This window comes from Xiphophorus couchianus, chromosome 2, assembly GCF_001444195.1.
Source record: "Xiphophorus couchianus chromosome 2, X_couchianus-1.0, whole genome shotgun sequence".
In the NCBI taxonomy this organism is placed as follows: domain Eukaryota; kingdom Metazoa; phylum Chordata; class Actinopteri; order Cyprinodontiformes; family Poeciliidae; genus Xiphophorus; species Xiphophorus couchianus.
The window spans coordinates 23824452-23848060 of NC_040229.1; the positions used below are offsets into that span (position 1 = coordinate 23824452).

The 23609-nt window shown below is 37.6% G+C and overlaps 2 protein-coding genes across 4 annotated transcripts in view; both read left to right on the forward strand.

Moving 5' to 3' along the window:
• Positions 1–419: 419 nt before the first annotated feature.
• polr2c (RNA polymerase II subunit C) lies at positions 420–4696 on the forward strand. Its single transcript, XM_028028079.1, has 9 exons — positions 420–593; positions 773–822; positions 1082–1150; positions 1251–1303; positions 2515–2643; positions 2732–2783; positions 2874–3042; positions 3127–3201; positions 4293–4696. The coding sequence occupies exons 1-9, from the start codon at positions 508–510 to the stop codon at positions 4435–4437; spliced, it is 828 nt and encodes a 275-aa protein (XP_027883880.1). The 5' UTR covers positions 420–507; the 3' UTR covers positions 4438–4696.
• Positions 4697–5729: 1033 nt separating this feature from the next.
• The window catches only part of wwp2 (WW domain containing E3 ubiquitin protein ligase 2), a 56115-nt gene continuing 38235 nt past the window's right edge, over positions 5730–23609 (forward strand). Inside the window, exons 1-5 of one of the 3 annotated variants that reach the window (XM_028027996.1) lie at positions 5730–6078; positions 10973–11054; positions 15396–15552; positions 16401–16522; positions 17316–17453. In XM_028027996.1, coding sequence (XP_027883797.1) covers positions 10985–11054; positions 15396–15552; positions 16401–16522; positions 17316–17453 — 487 coding nt within the window. In that variant the 5' untranslated portion in view covers positions 5730–6078; positions 10973–10984. Of the gene's footprint in view, positions 6079–7059; positions 7182–10972; positions 11055–15395; positions 15553–16400; positions 16523–17315; positions 17454–23609 lie in introns of those variants that run through there. The other 2 variants (XM_028027982.1, XM_028027989.1) reach the window with 2 other exon arrangements.

A 23609-nucleotide genomic window follows, 5' to 3' on the forward strand; every position in this document is an offset into this window, starting at 1 on the left:
TATTAAAATGATAGTGAACTGTTTCCAATATAAATTGGAAATATAACAAATGCTGGTTTAAGTACTTTTTTCATAAAAAAAAAAAAAAAAATTACACAACATAATCACACTAAAAACACTAGTGATGTTCTAGATTTGTCTTTTGTCATGAAGTTGGAAACTGAATTTTTTCCATCTTCCATAAATTTCAACATCCCACAGAAGGAAACTCATCCATCTTCTTTCACTAAAACTTTATTTTTCTTCATTGTGAAATCTAAAAACAAAAATATTTGTTTGTCTATAAAAAGGTCTAGCGTTTGCAGCTAAGCAATAACGGGGTAAGAATTGCGAAGGTTACGGGCCCTATTTTAGAACGACCAACGGGGTTTTATTTTGAAAATCCTCTAATGCCCCCTGAAGTCCCGCCTCCTCCGTTGAGCCAATCAGCTCAGCAGTCATTTCCGGGAGGCCTGAAAGCCGAGGTGGTGCAGTGCTCGTCATTTTTAAACAGAATAACATTTAAGGATGCCGTATGCTAACCAGCCGACGGTAAAAATAACAGAATTGACAGACGAAAATGTCAAATTCGTCATCGAAAACACGGATTTGGCGTGAGTATTTATTAAAGTTGTATTGGGAATAGGGCGCCCATTGTCCATGTGTGCTTATATATAGAAGCACGAGTTACGAGACGATACAAGAAAAATAAATGCCAGAGAAAATAGAGGTCAGGCCTACAAAACATATATAGTGTTGCATCACGTCTTACACCTTTTTGTCTTGCTTTCAGGGTTGCAAACTCTCTCCGTCGTGTCTTCATGTCAGAGGTTCCCACAATAGGTAGTGTAACAACATCTTTGGTCCATCATACCCTTTAGTTCCTTTGTTTTGGTACGACGTTTTTCTAAACATCATGATTTCGGATGCTAAATACAGATGAAGTTCTATTTTATTATTGTGTGACATTACGCTTTCAACAAACACTATTACAAGCATTTAAACGCTGTTTAGTAGGATAAACAAAACTATGGCCTGACTATGGTTTTCTTCAACATTTGTTGTAGCTACAGCCTCACTTTAACTCAGTATTTTTTTTCAGCCATCGACTGGATCCAAATCGATGCTAATTCATCAGTGCTGCACGACGAGTTCATCGCGCACAGAGTCGGTGTGTATCTCCAGAGCCCCGTCCTGTTGATTGCAACGTGGTAGGCAATTTATGAGCAGAGATCTGAACACTAATCTGCTCGCTTTTCATGTGTCGCCAGGTCTCATTCCCCTCACCAGCGACGACATAGTGGATAAAATGCAGTATTCAAGGGTGAGTGGACTGTTGCAGCTGAAGAACAAAAACAGATGTTGCTCAAAGCTATTTGGGCAAAACAAAACAAAAAATGTTTGAGTCTAAGATCTATGACCTGGAAGAAGGTTTTGATGATTGTGTACTGAATAAATCAGTTAACATTTATAGAGCTTTTACTTCTAAAAGGGCAACCATGGTGCTTTACAGGAAAAAAATAAGGCAAATAATGAAAAACACACAAAAAGAAAATGAATCAAAACACAATTTACACATAAAAAAAGTGTTCCTAGTGTCAGAGCATCACAGTGCTACTACATATTAAGAGCCATTTTGACTAAATATGTTTTAAGATTTTACTTAAAAAATAATTGAGTCTAAATTTGCCACATTCCTGAAATTTGCCACGTTGCTGCTTTCATTTCTGAAGCAGCAACAGCTTCTTCGGTTCTTCCAAGATGCATGCCGTGTAAGCAGGGTTGGATGGATGAACTCCCGAAATCAACCCGGTGTGATAAAAGCATTTGTGTGAATGGTGAATATTGGTAAAACTTTACCTGTTGGGACAATTACTCAACTAAGTGTTTAAACAAACACAACTATGGATGTTAGAAACAGAATATTTTAGATAACGTCTGAAATTTATACCAACATTTATAGTGATACATCAGTAATAAAGTTATAAATATAATAAATATGTAATAAATATTACATATTTAAAAGCTTTCGTTCCCAGTAATAAAGTTTTCTTTATTACTGGGAACGAAAGCTTTTAAAAATGTTGCTAGTCATTACTGGAACTAATTACAGAAAGTTAACTTAAGATAATTCTGCTTTTATCCTGATGGTCCTGCTTTTTAAAAGTTTTATTAAGGCTTTAGCTGCCTTTATTGAACAATAATTGGGCAGGAAATGGGTTGGGGACGTATAGCCAGTGAGACTGGGCATCGAACCCAGGACAACCTCATCGAGGACTACGGCTTCTGTACCAACTGAGCTACCCAGCACACACATGCAAATCTTTCAACCAATCTGACTTTAATCAAGTTCAGTCTATAAATTCAAAACAACAAGGAAAAATATCATTTGCATGCAGAATTTTATTTATTTTCTGTTGTGTATGAAAACCAGAGGTTCTGTTAGTAATAAATGTAAACTGTGACAAAAAAGAAAACTGTTCAGACTAGGAGGAATGCTGGCTTATTGTATGTTTCTATCTGCTCCTCCTGCAGGACTGCACCTGTGATGACTTCTGTCCCGAATGCTCCGTGGAACTGACCTTGGACGTCCGCTGCACCGAGGACCAAACGCGTCACGTCACCTCTCGCGATCTGCTCTCCAACAACCCCAGAGTGATCCCTGTGAGTCTTTTAGGGTGTTTTCACACCTGATAATCCAGTACATAGGATGTGGACCAGGGAAGGATTCTGAAGTTGTTTGATTTTCCAGGTCACTTCCAGAAGCAGAGACAATGACCCGAACGACTACGTCGAGCAGGATGGTACTCTCAGATCTTGTCTCACAACCTGTTTTAGTCTTTTCTGCTACTATCTTTTAATAATTTACATCCTCTTTGCGTTGTTCGTGTTAGACATCTTGCTGGTGAAACTCCGTAAAGGTCAGGAGCTTCGGCTGAGAGCGTACGCCAAGAAGGGCTTCGGTAAAGAGCACGCCAAGTGGAACCCGACGGCGGGGGTTTCATTCGAGTATGACCCGGACAACGCACTGAGGCACACAGTCTATCCACGACCCGAGGAATGGTAGGTATTCATTTCAGTAAACTTCACTGTGAAGTACAAGAGCTGATCATTTAATAAGTGGTGGAATGGTGTGATTTTTCTCAGGCCAAAGAGTGAATACTCAGAGATTGAGGAAGATGAAGTTCAGGCGCCCTATGACCCTAACGGAAAGCCAGAAAGGTGAGCAAACAGTCTGCGGATAAGTTATTTGTATAACGTTTAAGTATTTGATATATTTTCAGCAAAAATTGACTGTTTCTATAATTACATGCCAATAGTTTGGTCTTACCTGTTCATGTCATAAACACATATCGTGCATGTTTAGTGGACATGGCAATCTCTCTGTGTTAAGTTTGGAAAGTCATGAAGTTAAATGTTTGGATAGTAAAATAATAAAACGGCAAATTTAGTTGAAACCAAACTTTTTTATAAACTGTATAAAAACATAACCTTATTTTCCCTCACTGTCTCTTTTGTCTCTGAACTAGATTTAACTCTCCAGTTATAATTAGGATACCTAAATTATGTCTATTTGCTAAATAGTAGAAAAAAATAATGTTGTTAAATTCAGAAGTTTACATTCACTTCCTTAGTATTTAGAAGAACAAATACCACCTTTTAAAATTGGCTTATATCAGTCTGCCATAAGACAGCTGTAACTACAATGTAGCTAATCCCCATCAGTGTGTGAATGTGTGTAGTAATGGGTGAATGACTGATCATAGTGTAAAGCGCTTTGGAGTTGAAAAAGCAATATACAATTGAAAGGGTGTGGCTTAATCCAAAGTTTTTGGTCTCCTTTGACTAGTTCCTTAGAATAGTTTGCTGGATTTCTGGTCCTGACAAAACTGATGTAACTCATGTTCCATCTGCCTGGCAAACCTTTCTCAATGGAAAACTATTAAAATTGAATTTCTTGCCTGTGATTATCACCGCCACATGCCTAAACAAATACCACGTAGCCATCCCTTCCCGAAACATAACCGGTAGCAAGATGGAAATAAACATTTAATATCAGCCCAGTTTTACTTATCTGATCAATATGTTAAAAAAATGACCAACATTGGTTGATACCAGTGATACTGGCAATACATCACTAATAAAATGATCTTCTCTCTGGATGTATCTACAAAGGCAGACATATTGTTGCAAAACAAAAAAGGTTGATTTTCATTTTTATAAACTTTTTGTAGTTTCTCTTCTTGTTTAATTGTCCCTGCAGCTTGACAGAAACTTTGAACACAGCTCATGTGAGATTTGACTCTCCCCAGATTTTATTTCAACGTGGAGTCCTGCGGTTCGCTCCGGCCGGAGACCATCGTCATGTCGGCGTTGGCGGTTCTGAAGAAGAAGCTCAGCGACCTGCAGACCCAGCTGAGCCATGAGATCCAGAGTGACGTCCTCACCATTAACTGAAGACACCTTTGTTGTTGCCGGAGGCTCGACCTCAAGATCTCTTTTCAGACGCAACTGCCTCCTCTCTGTAGACTGGACCCAGATCTACTGGATCAGATTCATCTGTAATATTCAATTAATTTGTGTTCATTTTTCCTCACTCAACAGAGGGGAGTTGTATTACAGCAGAAACTGTTAGCTTAAAAATGTGACATGCTCAGTCTCTCAAGAGTTTATTTGTATTGATGCAAGCTTTTTAAAAAAAATAAATTAGTTTTTTGATATTTTATTTGTTTTTATTGTCAAACTAATGCTTTGTATTAATGCAGCAGCTTCTTTCTCTTAGAGCTGCAATATATATTTTATAAGAAAAAATATTTTTTACAGATTTATGCTGTCAGTACGTTGTGACAGTATAGTACAAGACAGAAAATTATGAAATCGAGCTCTTCTGCCTTTTTCCAGTATTAATAACCAATCAGAAACAACCAATCAGAGACAGGAGGAGGGTCTTAGTGCAGTAAGTCATTCTTGTGTGAGTGGTGAAAGCCTTCCCCCTCATGCCTTCACTTGTAGGTATACAGTATGTGGTGGCTGAAGGGAAGTGAGTGCCATTTTGGAGAGATATAAACATAAGTTAAGAAAACAAGACTTTTTTGTTTTTTCTTTTTTTTAATCCAAGTAGATTAGCACAATTTAGCTATGGTAGAGACTTGCTGCGTTATTGGATATAATGTCTGGTCACACAATTGAAATGGTAAGAAGATTGAAAACAGGCTTTGAGTTAATTGTTTTCACATCTGGAAACAACGCGAGGGAGCTCGGGTCCGACCTAACAAAAAGGAGACGAATGGTTTGCATATCAGTGATGAGACGTCCTCCTCGTATATGAACTTCTGCAGCATCCAAAGATATTTGCAAATTTGTTACAGACATTTCAATCTGGTGAATCTCTAAATTTTAGTGAGAGTGAATTGAAGCTTCATGATGACCCTTGAAGAAAATTGAAATTATACAAAGTTAATATTAGTGTAGATGTTTTCAGATTAAAGAGTAATACTTAGATTTTTGAGTAAAGTAGGGGTTTTTTTAATAAAAATTTTTGCTACCTTACCCTGTGTTATATAATAAACATTTAAGGTCAAATAATCCACTTACGTCGGATGAGGAATATAAATATCAGCACCACATGAGAGCAATGTTGCATTTTATCCAGTCACAAGCTCAAGTACTGCGGCAGAGATTAAGGGAATAGCACTTACCTTATTTAGATCATATTTGTATGACACATTCCAGTTAGTTCATACTAATGATAAATATCCCTGACACATCTATCTTTGCATTGTCACCTTTAACAGCATTACAAATAGGTGGCAGAGGGGAGGAGTGTTGCCCCTCTACATTTGTCTGCCTAGCAGCGCCCCAGGATCCATGCCAGTTATTTATTTCTCCCTACCTGACAAGTTAATTACAGCAATGCAGCGCACTCACATCAGCTAATTCAGATGGAAAGGTATTTGAAATGCTTAACTGATGTTTATCATTACTAATGTGACCCACAAGTCTTTGTGCAATCACAACGACGTTGGGTTCGTCACGTGGTTTTGTCACAGGCGGAAATGAAAGTTCAGTAGCGACAACGGCAGAGCACAGCTGAACAAGGTACGTGAATGATCACTGCTTCGCTTCAATTTCCGGCATGTCACGTCACCTGTCACTTACTGACATATAAGACGCTACAATAAGCACGGCTCCGCCTGCTCCCGGGTGGTTAAAACGACATTTGCCGGTGTGTCCTTTTGTGAAATCCCCCTACGGAGCTGGCTAGCTAACAGTTAGCATCCTTAGCATCAAGCTTGCTAAATGTAAGCGCGTCGGACCGGATGTAAGGAAGAGCACTCTTCAAAGTTAAGGACGTATTTCCACTCCTATGACGTGTGGTATTTAAAAAAAATTTTTTTTATAAAGCGTAAAGAAATCCAAACTAAAAGCTGTGTGCTCACAAAAAGACAATTTTGTTAAACGTTTAAAAAGTATATTTAACGTTAAGTGTGTCATTACACATAATACCCCCATCTAGCTTTTTGTCCTTCAGCTATGTCAATGTAATCTTATGCATGTACTTTAACCATGTGTTTTCCCCCTTAACATTACATCGGAGATACAGTTGACAGTGAAATGATAAAATCTCTCATTTAATTTATATCGACTGCCTTTTATTATCTGAAAATTGTGCATTGCGTTGTGCCTGATAAGACCAGAGGAAACCTGAGCAATTAGGTCTTGACAGATAACATTACTGAGTCACATCATCAAAATTTCTCACAGTACATTCTATGAAGAATAAGAAAGCACTGAAATACCTACAAAACCATAGCATGGTTGATCATTTATATTCTGTTGTCTGGTACGAAACGCCCTAAACTGCAAAGGTAGGAAAGAGAGTGATGCACGTACTGAAAAGTATCCTGCACCCGTTTGGTTTGTTGATACGTGTTCCCCTTGCGTCTTATTTTTTAAAAAGACGTGCCGGAAGTTTTGCTGTTTCCTAATTATCTCTTGACTATGGGGTGCGAACCTCAATCATCTTCCGTGTTTGTGTTTTGTGCGCAGCTGCCATGGATGTTTTATTAGGTTGAGCATAAGTCTGTTTATCAACAACACACATTTGACAGTTTAAATGAAACTAAAGTCGGTTCCAAACAGTCCAGCTAATATCCACATTCTGTTCAGCCGGTCAGCTTGGTTTGCAGAGTGGGTAGGAGGTAATGTTGTCCTCTTTTGTTGTGATAAATCCCATCGGATCATCTGCGGCTGTGGCGGTGACCTTAGGCTGTGGGTTTTTTGTTTCTTGTTGGTTCAACACCCAGTTATCTGCTTTGATTACTACCAAAAGTATTCCAGCCATGTATCATAGTTTCCTGTGGTCCCAGGCTGGGAGGGCAGCATTAGTCACCTTGATGCAGCAGTTATATTTTTCTACAAGGCGGAGAGACACATTGTGTTTTGACTTTGGCTATGCGTTTTGGTGGTACAAAATAATAAGTGATGCATCAACGATTTTTAACTTGTGGATTTCAATTGAATTATGTCAGAAAATAGGAAGAAAATTTGAGTCTTTGTTTCAGGCTACCTTAACAGATAACAATTCAACCAAACAAAACATAAAATAATCTAGTTGTATGTAAATTACAGGTGCGCTGATCATCGTGTTGTTAAGCTGAGTTCACTTTTAAACTGTCTTTAGCATTTTGTTTTAGTGATGAGCTCAGTTTTTGCCTTTAGCATTACAAAGACCCGTCTCTGTGTGTATTATATTCCTTTATTTAATCAGGTAAACCCCGTTGAGATCTAGATCTAATTTTCAAAAGGGACCTGAAACAAACTTCACTCCCGGTCTCCCGCGTGACAGGCAGGGATACTCACCACTGTACTAACGAGGAGATAATATTACCTGTTGAGTTTGTAAACCCTCACCCTAACTTTGAGATTTTCCAACACAGCCAACATTTCCTGTTGTGCTGGTATCTTCCATGACACAATTGGTCTTTTTGAAAAAAATAAATAAAGCAAGGCAACTTTGCTGCAATGTATTCAATGTCCTTCTCTCAACACTTCCCTAATTCTGATTAAGTAAAACCTGAGTCTTACTCACTTAGTCACAACCAGCTTTACACACAGATTAATATTATTTATCATACATTCACAGTTTTTTTTATTTTGTTTTCTTTTAGCAAGCTGCCAATATCTAATTATTTCTAAGATTATACACGGCATTTGTGTAAGTAAGTAATTAACTTCTGTATCATGTGATGTCAGGCTCTCTTGCCAACACCTTCACAGTTTTCAATACAGGATGAATGCAGCTGAAAACAACCGAATACCATGAACTTGATTAGGTCTGCAGCTGCAAAGAGTTGGAGGCAAACTTCAGTGTAGATGCAATATAATCAGTAGAATGGAACCGCTTTCACATCATTAACTTTGTTCTTATTCTTAAGTATTTCTGGATAGTTACCCTCAGAAATCAATGGAAAACATGCTTTTTGGTTTAGTGATTGGAAATGACGTTATAAAATAGTAGCAATGAGCTCCAGATTGCAACCAGGCTCATCTTTATGCAATGGCGAGTATTTTTTTTTTTAGCCCTGAGGCTAATAGGAGAACATACATGTACGAAGTTATTAGTCATACAAGTGCTAAATTATTTTTGACTGTATTGGAGTTGATCGGGATTCCTATTTCATACTTCGCGATCAACTCCACTGTCCGCTTGGCTGACCGGAGGTTCATCTTTCCTTACGTTTCCACTGTTGCTGATATCAACAATGTTCTGATATCAACAATAAAAAGAATGCTGCGCCCAGAAATGTTCTTTTTGTAAAGTACGTCTAGAGGACATTTGTTTTGAATGGATGCTGTTTAAATAAACAGAATTGAATTGAATAGTATTTCAGTCACTCAGTAAAATCCATGTCTGCTGTGGACCCATCAAGGTCAGAAAGAGGTTGTGCAGCTGACCAAAATTATTTAAAGGATGAATTCAGTAAATCACTCTATTGTAACTGTAATATTGCACAAACTGATGTTGTAGTAATGATTATGATTGAATTTATTGTGCAGAGTGATATATTAATTATACAGACCTCTGGAGCTGCTCCTCATTACTTTATTGTTTACAGTGTCTTTTTTGTTTTCTGTCTGAGCAATAACACTGTAAAACTACAAAATCTTACCAAGTATTTTGGTCTAGTTTCGAGTACAAATATCTTAAGACAAAATTATGACGACAAAATGAACTTAAAAGACATAGTAGCTTATTTTAAGTAGATAGTTACTTAATATTGATGAAAAAAGGGCTAGTTCCTTTGGCAGATTATTTCACTTATAGCAAGAATTTTTTTCCACGCTATAAGTAAAATAATCTGCCAATGCTAGGCCTGTCACAATAAATCAATTAATCGCATGATGAATTAAAAGAAACTCAATAATTTTCATTTGGTTGATTTATCATTTTTTTTCTCTTTCTCTTTTGTCAGTTTGGTGTTTAATTAATTTTATTTGTTGTTTCTGTTGTTTTCTTTATTTATTTTGGATATTTAAAATTCCTTCCAGTTCTAGTCTTTAAATGTTGTTAGAATTTTAAGGTTATTTATCTTGTCGTTGGTGGAGTTAAGTGGTGTATCAAGTACTAAAACAAATGCTTTATAGTTGGTCTGGGATTGAAGTTGATGAAAAGAAGATGTTGATGCAATCTTAAACAGACATTTTACAAATTTTAAACCAAGTTTAAGTACAAGCTCTGTGTTAGTGAACAGCAATGAAACCAGCAAAGTGACAAACCTTACCTTGATAAGAGTTTGTAGAAAGGACAGCATCTGAGCTGATTGCAGTTTTGTTGTGCATTGCAGTTTTCTTATAGTTAAATGCTGCAGAGCTTATCTGTGACTTTGCTCAAGGTGAAGCCGATGAGGCGCAAACCTCTGCTGTGACATTGACCATGCTGCTCAAAGAAAATAATAAAAAAAAATTCTGTTGTGACATTTATAGACATCATAATATTAAACACACAGTGCACTCATATAGATTGAACTTCACAATAGGCTGCAAATGTCTCAGTTAAAAAAATAACCCATAATATCAGCTGCCTATTATAGCGATTACTGATTGTTGAAATTAAGTGAAAATTGAGTTGTGTTTTTTTAAGTAGATTGTTTTGGTTTCATTTTAATTTTAGTTGGATCTTCATACCTGCACAGGACCCTAATGTTCTAGATGCTCAATATGAGAGATTGCTGAAAAGTCAATGTCTCAGTTCTGTCCACTGTCGCCACATGCTTGTTCGGTTTGAAAGATTGCGGTGAAGTTGTTGATTTGATTCAGTCGGCAGCATTTCTTCATTTATTTATTTTTAGCCAGTTGACATGTTAGATCAAACCTTATTGCATTAATAGTAATTGGGATTGAATTTGAATGTATTTAATTCAATTTAAACCTGTCTCTTAATTTGACTATTTCAGCATAGAAATAAGATGAATTTGTTTATGTACCTCAAGATGAATTTTTTTGTGATTGGCAGTATGTAAATAAACCAAGTTGAATTAAAACTTTATTGACCAAGACGTTGAAGCACAACAGGGTGTTTGAGACAAAATGATGCAGAGGAGTGAGTTTTTCACGTCCAGTATTGTCATTGCAATTCATGTTGTTTCTCTAATTTTAAAGTCTACTTCATTCTTTGCTATTGATTCTTAGATAATTGGAAGCAACAAAAAAATAAATAAATGTTTATTTGAGCCTGTGTAGACAGAACCCCTCTGCAGACTTGGTGCAGGTTTGCATTGGTTGTCGGAGAGGAAAATCGCAGCGATCAGTTCAGATTACAGCCTTGGCTGTAATCTCATTGACTAATGTGTCTCCGAGGCTGTTTGGCAATTATATGGTAACTCTCCCCTACACAGATGGGATAGAGTCCTCACATCGAGCACCTCTGGGTTAAAACCGATCGGGAGGCATATTGTTTAATGTTGTGGGGTTTTTTGTGGTTGTGTTACAGAGCTGTGATGTCATGGCGGCTGCCAGCGTGACCCGACCTGGCAGTGCCCAGACCCCCGAGAAGTCTCAGTTGATCCTGAAAGGTAAAGAGCTAATTAGCATGTAAAATGTTCTGCTTTGATTTGTTTGCACAGTTTTTTTTTTCAGTATATTTTGTAATTTCATGCCACACAAACTACAATGACGAATGACGTTCAGATGATGTATCAATCAAACGTAACATTACAAGTATCTGTATCGCTACATGTCCATAGCTGTCATTAATGTACATGCTGTAGGTTGATGATTATGTAGCTTGACAAACTGTATTTTTTATATTTAATTGCAACAAATGTAAGACTTTCAGTATTTAACCTAATGATTAAGGACAAATGGTTCAAATCAAATCTTGCTGATTGACTGGTGCAAATAACACACAACATTAAATACAATACACACAGCTGAAGTTCAGCTGAGTGCAGAAATGGTTGTAGAGCTGATCATGCTGCCTCATAAAGTTTCACCTTCACTGCTGCAGGGCAATATTTTCTCTGTTCAGCCACCCAGTCAGCTCATCATCTGTGACATTATAGGTTAGAGTATATTACCTTATTATCTGAATATCCATGCTATCTCCCGCGTTCACCTGGTGGATGTAAATAATTGGGAATGCAGGGAGTCATTGGGTTTTTACCATTAAGAAACTACACTCCAACATTGCCCTCCTTTACTGGTAAAGATGTGCCCAATGGACTTAAAAAAATTGCTGTGGATACCTGGCAGCCACAAAATGCCACTAACTCCTGCAGCTAATTGAGTCCCCCCCACCCCTATTCCTCATTGTCTTCCTCACTGTTTATTAGCCAAGTACATATGGGTCCTTGTCCAAATTTGCCACAGTTCCAGTAGTTTTAAACTTTATTTTTGCTCTTGCTGTAAGATGTGGTTAGGTTGGTAGCCATTTCCATAGTAATTTCCCAACCTATGGCGATCAGCACACATCTGCCATATTTAAATGGTTTGTTCTCCTTTCTTTCCCATTTTGAAGAGACACTAAGAAAATTAGACTTGTGGGATTTCCTCTTCAGATCTCTTGCTTTTCAGTTATTAAATTTCTTTTTAAAGCTTTTTGAACATTGTTGCCAGATGTACCAGTAATTGCAGGGGGCCCATTTTCTGCTTTAGTGAATTTTGCTTGCCAGGAAACTTTGTGTTCAGTCTTTTTCCACCTGTCAAATTGTTCAGTGTGAGAGAAGGTGCAGCTCACCCAGGGCTGCAATTTTACAAGCTTCAAATAAAACTTAAGTTGCAGAAACAGATGCAGAAACAATCTGAGGTCTTGTTTTAAGGCAGGTATGCTGAACATTGCATTGAAAAGCACCATGTTGGGTCACAGGACACATCTGAGCATAAAACTGCTACTTTGTACTTGTGTTAGCAACTGGTACCACACACTGGTAAAAATAGACAGCTGCTTATCAGATGGATTTTCACATCAAGTTCCTGAGTTTGTCAATTTAAGCACTCAAAGTGGAATTGGAGCTTCTTAGAAATTAAACTAATTTGGTCTTTTCATTTGCGCATAATAATTAAGGGTGCACCGATTTGTCGGCCAGTCGACTTAGCAACACCAATTTTCTTAATTTTGGGAGATCGGTGATCGGCCGATATTTACATGTGAAGCCAATCTTATCCACTGCCCTTAACAACCTCAGCAAAAGTCTCAAAATCAGCCATTGTCTTCTTCTGCTCTCCCATGAGAGAGTTTTGACTGACAGACTGGCCCACCAGCTCATGTCTGCTCATTTCCAGTGAACATTTGGCCACCCCACTGTTGCCAAATCAGTGACTTTCTTGGTATATTTAACAACATTTCAAACAAACAAAGAAAAAGGTCACTAGCCAAAATCGGAATTGGCAGGCCAGGCTTTGTAAAGATCTGTAATCGGTGATTTCCCAGAAAACTGCAACTGGTGCACCGCTAATAATAATAGTGATAGCAAAGATAAATTTGTGTTTATAAAGTACATTACAGGTTATTTTTTTACAGAGTAAATATAGATGTAAAAACAGAAAGTTCAAAACAGAAGTCAAAATACTTTTTACGTATAAAACTGATTGGCATTCTAATAGTTGGTCAATAATTGTGCACACAAATTTTCACTTAATTTTTGTATTTTGAATTTACTGTATATTGTTTGAGGTTTATTAACATTTTGGATCGACTGATGGCTCTAATGATAAAATAAATATTGAAAAATACAACTTTTCTTATAACTGTGCACGCAGTGAAGCTTGACTTGACCAGTGGTGTTTTTTTGTTGTTTTTTTTTAAATGTCAGCTCTGACTCACCGCCTCATAAAAAGGCCATGCAGCTCCTCTGCGCCTCGCCTTATCATTGAATGCTCTTGAATGCTATGGTTGTTCTATAACTGGCCTTGTGCCATCTTTCTATCATTTCCTCCTAACTGCAGTGAGTCACATTTGTTTTGCCAGATGTTCTGGAGCACAGACGTCATCAACATGTCTCGGCCAGATTAGATCTCCTCATGTCTTGTCTGCAATATATTTATACACTAGTCTTTGGCCGTTTTGTCACGATGACCTCCTCAGCGTTTTCGAACTGCAACAAGCTCTGATAAGATTCCCAGAACATGTACACAATTTCAAAACCCCAAAAAACATTCAGGATAGTAGACCCAGAATACCCGGATTCAAGTAATACTGCATGTTTTCTTTTATGCCACTAGAGGTCAGTGTTTGTATTCTGGTTTGTCTCCCCAACACTGGAAAAAAAACGGCCATCTGCATCCTGAGCAAGCTGAGACACAAAATTTATGACACATTGCTGCAGGCACTTCAAATAAAGATTTCAATCCTTTAATAATTACATACTTTAATTCATATTTAAAGCACATTGTATTAATAGCATGAAATACTTTTAACACATTCCTTTATTAACTGTGAGATTTTCAGGCAAAATATTTGTTTTGCTTTTATAAGCTGGCAAATGCATAAAGATTTCACTACCAGTAGTTATTGTTGATCATAGAACCGCAGTCAACAAATTAAGCACCAAACAAATTAAGCACCAAAGTGGAATTGGAGCTTTATGATTAAATAGTAGTTTAATTAGGCTACTAGTTGGGTATAAATAAAACCCTATATTTATATGATTACTGCATCTGAATTTTCTGTTTAATCAAAATGTAATTTTTTTAAGGCTATAAAAAAATTATAGCCTTATAATTTTTACATTAAACATTAATGTAAAAATTAAAACATTAACATTTTAATGTTATTTATACATTAAAATAACAATAAATTTTAATGTATGCATTGTAATGAATGTTATTTATTTGCCTTTTTTAGGAGAAAAACTCTTAGATTGTGGTTTATGTTTATCCTGAGTTGTACATTGTAGAGGAAAGCAAATTTGTTGGAAGAAAACTGGGATGCTTGCAGCAAAGAAAAGGGCTCTAGCTTACGCTAAACTACAAAAAAAAGTAAAAATTTAAATCAGAATTTAAAATATTCAAGGAGGAGTATCTGCGTTATAAAGAAAAACAATCCAGACTCGGACTGCACATATTAATAAGATTATTATTTTTAATTTTACTATCTTAATTTATGGTATTGTATAGCCCTGTCACGATAGCAAATTTTGCTGGGTGATAAATTGTCCCAGAACTTATTGAGATAAGCGATAATATTGTTGTTGTTTTGAGACCATTTTCCAGTAATAAAATAGTAATAATGGCACAATATTGCAAGAACACATTCTCAAGGATCAATGAACTTAAAATTCTAATGAACATTTGAACACTGGAACTTGAAGACATTTTAAATATTCAAAATAAAAAAAGAAAGCAACATAAACAACAAATAAAATTATGACGTCTCTGTAAACCATATTTTTTCAAAAAATGGAATAATTGAGACCAAAACACCAGACTGAATACTTTTATCATTCAGTTTTCAGTAAAAAAAAAAAAAAGAGAGAAAAACAATAAATCAAGCAAATGAAAAATATTGAGTTCTTTTTATTATGCAATTGAGTTATTGTGACAGGCCTAGTAGTGTATTCATTTTACATTATGAAAACAACATTTTCTATTCTTAATGTTTTTTTTTACATAGAATATCAAAGGGTATTTTCTGATCGTCTTTAAAATCATTTTAATTTTGATATGTGACATTACTGTCATTTTAATTTGTCATTTTAAAGTAAAACTTTCACCTATATTTTGATTAAGCTGTCTAAACCCTGTTGAACTTTTTTATTTTTCTGATAATTTGTTAACAGAACATAGAATTGGCAAAAAAAAAATGCAGCTCCGGTTTTGTTTCCTCCTCATTAACCATTTTTTAAAATCAAAACAAGCTTTTCATTGTGACCAACTCGTCTATGTTCAAATTTAATGGTGTGTCTGTTTGTACGCAGTGGTGTCTGCAAAACCCCAGTCCCCAAAGCTGCCGAACCGTCACCCTCGGCTCAGCTCCTTCGTCGAGGTGACTGCCGATGGCCTGACCAGTGAAACCAAAAAAACAGGCAAACGCACCGGGCACCTGGAGCTGCAGTGGAACGAAGACCTCACCCTGTAAGAGCAACTCGCACAGATGCACACAGCTCATCTGAGTTTTAAAATAATCTCAGTGCAGGAGGAAACTTTTCACTGCTTAAATGAGGAGTTCATAGCTGTGGATAACTTTGATTAGCAAACCTGATAAAATTTTTGGTTCCCTTGCCCTTTTATTTATCTTCCTCTGTTAGGAGTCTTTGTGTCATTTTGATGGTTGTTTGAAAATTGGATGGACTTATCCATGCCTTTGTTACAACGTGCTTAGATTACTATACAATTACGATACAAAAATATGGACCAATCTTCCTTACTTCGTCTCCAAATTATTCAAAACGCCACAACTCAACTCTTAACTGGAACCCAGAAACGTGAGTAGATAACCCTTGTATTGGCAACCGGTTTCATATCGGATTGATTTTAAAATTCTTGTATTGGTTTTTAAAGTTATGAATGGCTGAGCACCGGCTTATCTCCAGGATATTCTTCGCTACCACTCCATTTCCAGAACCCTTCGATCAGATAATAGAAACTTACTCTTCAATATTAAATTTTCCCATAGCCTGGAACATTTCAAATCACTCCTTAAAACAAATTTTTATTATTTGACCTTTATATAAGGTCTGACATTGTAATCTGTCTTGTCTGTTTAATTAATTGTGTTTTATTCTAATGTGTTTTTTCACATGTGGTTTTATGAATGTCACACAGCACTTTGGAGCAATTAATAGCTGTTTTTAAAGTGCTTTATAAATAAAACTGACATTTGATATCATTTTAAAAGTCAAAGAAATAGAGCTGCACATATGATAAACTGGTCAAGCAAGAGCATTCTCATGCAGCCTGCATTGTTGCCCTGTGTGCTGCAGCAATGTGACGCCTCAGAGTCATCTGGATCTGAAGCTGTGGAGCTGCCACACCTTGAGGAAGGAGCTACTGGGCAGCGCTACTATAGACCTCCTGGACACTCTGCGCACACACGATGGCAAAAGTAAGAAAATGCACTCAGTTTAGGGTAAAGAAAAAAAAGGAAGTTATTATTATGTCCAACTTAGAGTGGAATGATAAGAAACAGTGTGGCAGGAGCTGAAGTTTCACTAGTAAACATGATCAGTTCAGCTGCTATTTGACTTCAGAGAACAATTCAGACTTAATTTTATTACCTTTGCCAGTTTGGACATTCTTAACCAATCTCCTTTTTCTCTTTAGTCGTTTGACACAGACCCTCATAAAAAAGTAATTCATGCAATAACAGGCTGTATGTCCTGACCCTGGTGTTGAAGCAGCTCCTCACTCTTTCAGCTGGGGTCGTATAACTCAAACCCAGCTGAAGCGCAGCACTGCAGCGCTCTAACAGAGGTGGGCTCTCACTTGTTTGCTTAATTAGGTCCAGGTGATGGGATTTTAATTTTTTAATTTTTTTATTTGGCTAGTGAATGTAGCTCACCTTGACACAGCTGTTAGTGCAGATGTCTGCAGCTGGATCCAGCCACAGAGCCCAAAGAGGAGTGGGGGCATTATAATGTAATCATGCCTCTGCCCTTATCTTAACTGTCTTTTATTTTTAAATAACAAACACAAAGAATTAATTGATTTTACTCCATATGTAATCACATTTACTTGTGATGAATGAAGACAATGTCTAAACCCCTGAGTGGAAGTTCTTAAGGAAGGATGTCCAATTACACTCTTCCTCCCCCTATCTCCCTCTCACCACAACTTTCTCCTTTTCTTAATCACTCATTCTTTCTCCATGTGGGCGTGTGTGTCCTCTCTCCCTCTAGTGGAGAACGTCCAGCTGAGTCTGGTTCTGCAGACAGAGAACAAAGGCTCGGTTGTGGCAGGAGGGGAGCTCAACGTCTGTCTGGACGGCATGGTTGTTGATCTGGGCTCTCTGCCCAATGGCAGCGCAGCAGCAGACAGTAAGTCCTGCCTCTTACCACACGCGCACACACACACCCCGCACGCACACCCCTACAAACTCAAACACTCAGCCTCATTTACTCAAAGGTGTGAGAAGGAACAGAAATGAACAGAGGAGCCCCTCGTTAAGCCTTCACACCACAGACTTTAGATACACATGATTGGTTATCACATTTTATGAATTGTGCTGCTGAATTAGTTTGAGATACAAAAAAAGCTTTCATTTATAGAGAATGATCACGTGAAAATCAATGCTTATAGCTGTTGCTTGTTTTAAGTGAAAATGCACATGCTTAGTTTAGCAAAAAAACAGCCCAACATTAAATCATTTTTCCTCCTTTAACTCCATCGCTTCCTGTTTTTCCTTGATGTTTGGTAACATCAGGTAGGCTCCGGTATCTGTCTTAAACTGTGATATTTGTGTTTTCCCACCCTAGCAATGCGTGGTTCACCAGCTATTTCAAAAGCAGTAGTAGTTGCAGGAAAGGAGTGTTGTAGTATCCGTGCCAATGAAATATGAATAGCGATTAAAAAAAGCAAAGAAAATGGTGGGGTTGAGGAGGCGAAGGAAAAAGGTGTGACATTTAGAGGTGGAAGTCGCTAACTAATGATATTAGAAGCATCCAGAAATAAGTGTGTAGGCTGGAGGCTGCAGCTCCAAGGAGGCGATTTGTTAGATCAAGAATTCATGCAAATGGCTCCCATCGGAGATTCAAGGATTTCTCCAACATGCATGAAAGACTCAAAGTAACACTCCAGGTATTTTATGATGTGGGAATAATATTACAGCATGATATAAGCCTCAAAAAAGTCGATTTTATACCCCTAACAGCACAGCGAGTGTTTAAATACAGAAATGGCATAGATTGAAAGTGACTCACAGACTGTGAGGAAAACCATACAGTGGCACAGTTGAAAACACAGATCTCATGTTTTTATTTTGTTCTTGCAAAAGTTGTTCGGTTTCATTTTTCAATTGCTCCACAATTCCTTCATAAATCATTTTTTTAATGTAGACAAAAGTGCATTTTTATGAGTGTAGCATCTGTTTATCTTTATTTAAAAATAAAGATAAACTTGCAACAATAATAATTAAATTGCTAATTGTGCTTAACGGTAGTTGATAACAAATTAAAAGCTTTCCTAAATATTCTCTGGCTTTTATACTTGTGGTACTCTGGCTGCCTTCAGCTGTACTCAGAGGAAATATGGGTCAAATAATTTGCAAGATAAATACACAGAAACTAACTCTGGTGTCGCACTCATAAGCACCACCAGCCAAAAAGAAGCAAGGAACATTTTTTGGTGGCTACTTATGCAATACATCATTACCTCTCAATTCAAAAAGTTACAAAGCCCAACTTTGGTCCAGCTCTAAATCCACGGATCTGTTAATAGATATTCTATCATGCAACTTTTATTTGCATACCTGAATTTCCTTATAAGCAGGTCATTTAGCTCTGCAGAGGCCTGGTAAAAAGTCATTCAGCTGATCAGATGTGTTGGAGAAGGGGTCCATCTAAAACCTGCAGGATACGAGCACTTGAAGCTCTGATCTGGAAGCAGCAGAAGTTCTGACCTCACACTTCTTCTGGGAGCACTCTTGTGCATACTGTGTTAGAGAAGAAGGAGCCTGACCATTTCAACATTAAAAGCTAAAATTAAAATCAATCCTAAAACATGCCTTGCTGGGAGGAGAATATGGGGGTAATGTGCTCACATGGCTTGTTACCTGTCATTTTGGACCAGCTGCAGGCGACAAGAGTTGTAGTAGTTGAGTTTAGAGGTATTAAAAACATGCAACTATTTTTTTTTCATTTTTCTTTCTGGGCCACTATAAGGTAAATAAGGTTCAATTTTGCTTATTAAACTCAAATCAAGACAGCCAGACTGGACTACAACCGTGACCTGTTTATCAGATTTAAAACGGTTACTTGTCTGTGTCAAAACACAAATTTATGTCTGACCTCCAGACAGAACAGCACAGTCCTGGTTATTGTGTCGCTTTGGTATTTTTGCTGAACTGTGTAAAATTTACGTATCCGACATAAGTACGCCGTTTGCTTGCAGAGACTTAGTCTGCAGCTTGGGTTTCTCTGCTGCAGAATCACACCTGCCAACAGTTAAGGCCGGCCTATATGTGCATTTATTCGTTTCAGAAAAGCCTGGGTTTTAGTGGAGAGTTTGACTGATGTTTAAATTGTATGTCAGAGGTTCTTCTGTCTTGCCAACAACAACATGTCAAGTATACTGTTAAACTTAAAGTAACCTGATACCAACAGCATATACCGACTGTGTTCGGCTGCAGTATTTTCTACCGCAGAGCTTTAACATCAGCATGGGAGAACACTTAATCTTCACATTAATGTGCTCTTCCCAGACCAATTGCTCCTAGGAGGAAAGTTTTCAAAGCCTTCACATTCAATCAACAGTACTTTCCCCTTCCAGGTATTGCACTAACATTTTACCTTCCTCTATGGCTTGGAAGCAAAGTCTAAAAGTCTTTTCTTTTTTTTTTTTTTTTTTTTTACAAGTACACTGTTCTTTGACTGTCCCTTACACCCTAGCCAAGTCCATGCAGTGGCTCACACACAGCTTTTCATTTAGCAGCACACAGAGACGGCTGTGTTTCCTGCTGAATGAACACAGGAACAGCAGTGAGGGCCTGCCATGAACACATAAACGTGTCTCTTTGTAAATGTTTAGTTGTGAAGTGAAATTAAGCGATCGTGTCTGTTTATGTTTGTGTGCACACCATGTTGCACCACAGGGACAGCAAGATGGGGAAAAGTCTCATAAAGATCGGATTCAGAGGCTTTTCTGCATGTTTAACTGAGTGGATTGACCGAGTGATGAATTGGAGTGAGTGTGACAGTTTCTGATGTCTAGCGGTCAAACTGGAGATGGCAACCGTGTCAAATACAATTCACTTGTAGTCTAAAAATATGTACTTGTTCTGAATATTTATGAAGCAGAAAATGAATCACTTCAGAGCAACTGCCTCACTGATTTTTGTTTGTGCAAAGAAGCACTGGTTCTTAATCTATGTGGTCTGCCTTTCCCAGATTGTTACCACAGCTTTATCGTTCCCCAGAAAGATCAATCGATTAATGTAGTTTTTTTAATTAAAAAGATTTCAGCTATAAAGTCCTTGCATTGTACCATATATCCTCCTTTGACTTATGCTTTTATGCAAAAAGAAGAGGAAGGCAAAGTTTTCTTTATTTCAGCACCTTATGTTATTTCAGTTAAAAGCAAATTTCTCTCAGAGATCCTAGAAATAGTTTACCTGTGCTCAGCTTTAAACTTTACAAATCATCAGAGGCACAAACCAAAGACTCAGGCAATCCAAAAGGAACTTTGGCAGCACGCAGAATGAACATTACTCATTGATTTGGGCCTATTATTTTGTCCAGATGTGTTTTGTGTACTCAATCCAAAATTGACCATCCGTCAAGTATATATTGTTGGTTTTTGGAGACAGACCTGCTCAGTGCTGCATTCCTCTGAGAAACTTTTTGTAATTTTCAGCTTTTCAGAGTCGGTGAAATCTCTTTTTTATGACCCATTTTGCCAAAAGAAAAGGAACTGCCAAATAATTATACACACCTCGATATAATGTGGACCTAAAAAGTTCTTAACTCCATCAAGCATTCAAGTTCATCCAGCTTGGGGTTAAAAAAACATGCCTAAAAATTGTGTTATGGTCAAAACACTCATTTGACTAATAATTCTGCACCAGTTTTACCAAACCAACGAGTTTTCAGGTTCAGTTCTTAAATGTTGAACTATTCCCTTAAAAAAAAAAGTAAACCCTGACTCATGAAGGAGCCAAATTCCCATCGTAAGATGTCAGAAAGCAGTGATAGAAAGCTGCGGCTATAATTGTAGCATGTGTGCAGGTCAAAGGTTACCATTTAATGAAGAGAAACCTCCCTTCATCCAGTTTTCCTTTTACGACCCGTTGTTTGGAGTCTCTCCACACCCATAATCACAGGCATCAGGAGCGCCTTTGTCTAATTTGTTTCTGAGGATTGCGTAATTGAGCCTTATTGCTTGCAGCTCGGCAGCACAATCACCTCCTGTGATCCTGAAGCTTTGTGTATGTTTACCCGGGGAGGAGTGGTTGTTCTCCTGACTTGTAGGGTTGGGGATGACAGAAGTTGTGTGTGCGGTTAATTTTTTTTGGGGGGGGAGGCAGGAGCAGCGATAAAGAGATGAAGTGTTACAGTTCTTGTCTTTGCCTTATGGTTTTGTATATTCAGGCATGCACATGTTTTACATTTATTGTGTGTGCGTGCGGGCGTGTTGGGATGTGTGTGTGTGTGTATGCACCCTTATAGACCAATGGGACCCAAATGAATATATAAAGGTAGGAGTGTGTTGCCTGCTGCTGGCCTGAAGGCACCCTGTGTTCCTGCTCTGAACGTTACTCTGTTTGTTCCAAGATTTTCCTTATTTTCTTCTGGCAGCTCCTCTGAGACGCACAAATGCACACGTACATGTGGAAGCCTTCATAAACAAAACTTCCATTCAAGGATGGTGAGAAACAGAATCCAGAGAAGTTAGATTTTTAGCTCTGGAAATATTGGCACCCTTTCTGACTGGGACTCTCACATATTCAGATTTCCCTTTTCCACAGAACCGTGAGACAATTTTTTTTCCCTACACAGTACAGACACACTCAGACTATGAGTAACATCCAGCTTCCTCCCCATGTCCTATCGAGATCCGTTCATTAGTATGATGAATTTGCCAGTAGTTGATTTAATAAACATCTTTTTATTAAAACCTTAAGTAAATCCAGTTTTTCAATCTTTAAAGATTATTTACCTAGTTAATAAACCTCATGTCATTTCACTGAGCTTTGTAGATGTGTGGTTGTGTTTTCTCTATGAATTTTAATTAGTATATGTAGGTTAAATATGTTGATCTTAGGTAACTTTGCTTTTGAAAAACATTTTCTTGATTGTAATATTTTTTCCCCTTCATTATAGGATCTGGGAATTAAATATCAGTACTCTGAGTGTCCTCAAGTGATCAGATAATAATTTGCCCCATCATACAGAAAGTAGGTCAGACCATCAGTTTCACTTTAACTTTTAATAATCAAAGATCCAGCATCCAGCAATAAGTGAATCTTCTTCAGCGCAGACCAAGCGTTTGCATAGTGTAGTAGGAGCTTGAGTCATCATTGGGTGACGACTTGAAAAGCAGTTGTATAAATATTTTTGCTGTGCTGGATATGTGCTATATACAGTATATGCCAGATCAGAGCTGCAGCTAATTATAGTGTCCAAATTACTTACGTCACAGCATTAAATGTATAGGAAGATGATGCTGGAGTATTATTTACCCAAGGCAGCATATTTTCATATGCCACTGAAGCACAAGGCAGCTATGCAATACTATGACAAGGGAATAACAGTATTGATTTGACAAACTGAAATACTTTTAGAGAACCTCATAGTTTACTTCCTGCATCTGCACCATGGCTTTATGTATGGAGGATGTAATGTAAACCATTTACTACAACAATACAGTTATGGTTCTTTACGTATAACATGGAAGATCTTCACCACCCCAGTCCCTTTGCAATGCAACTTTTCCCATGTGCTGAAAATCCATTGAGAGGAACTCATAAAGTGTGTTGACCTCACCAGCACTTGCTGTCCTTTTGTGGGTATTTTGAAATCTACTTTTTCCCCATTCTCACCAGGACAGGAATCTTTTTCTCAAACTGAGGGAGAATACATGAATAATTACTGCATGATGCAAAGATGCATCATGCAGTATTTATTTTTTTAAACCCTGAAATAAAAATAGGCTACAGTTTACAGCCAAAACCTGCCTTCTTTTCCTTAGATTTTGGTTTTTGGGATTTTTCTACACATAAAAGCTCTCTTCTTCATTTCTACAGACACACAGCCTACCAGTAATTAGAGCCGCGCTGTTCTGAGGGAGGGGGTGATGAACTCGGTTAGCAGGCTATGACACAATGGTTTCTCCTCAAGACCACTGTTTATTTTTCTGCATGTCCCCAGGGTCTGCACACAAGAAGCTCTTTCATAGCCACAAAACAGAACTGTGTGTCTGTGCAAAGGAGCCTGTAAGAGCTTACCTGTTTGCCTTACTTTAGATAGCAGGATGTACTG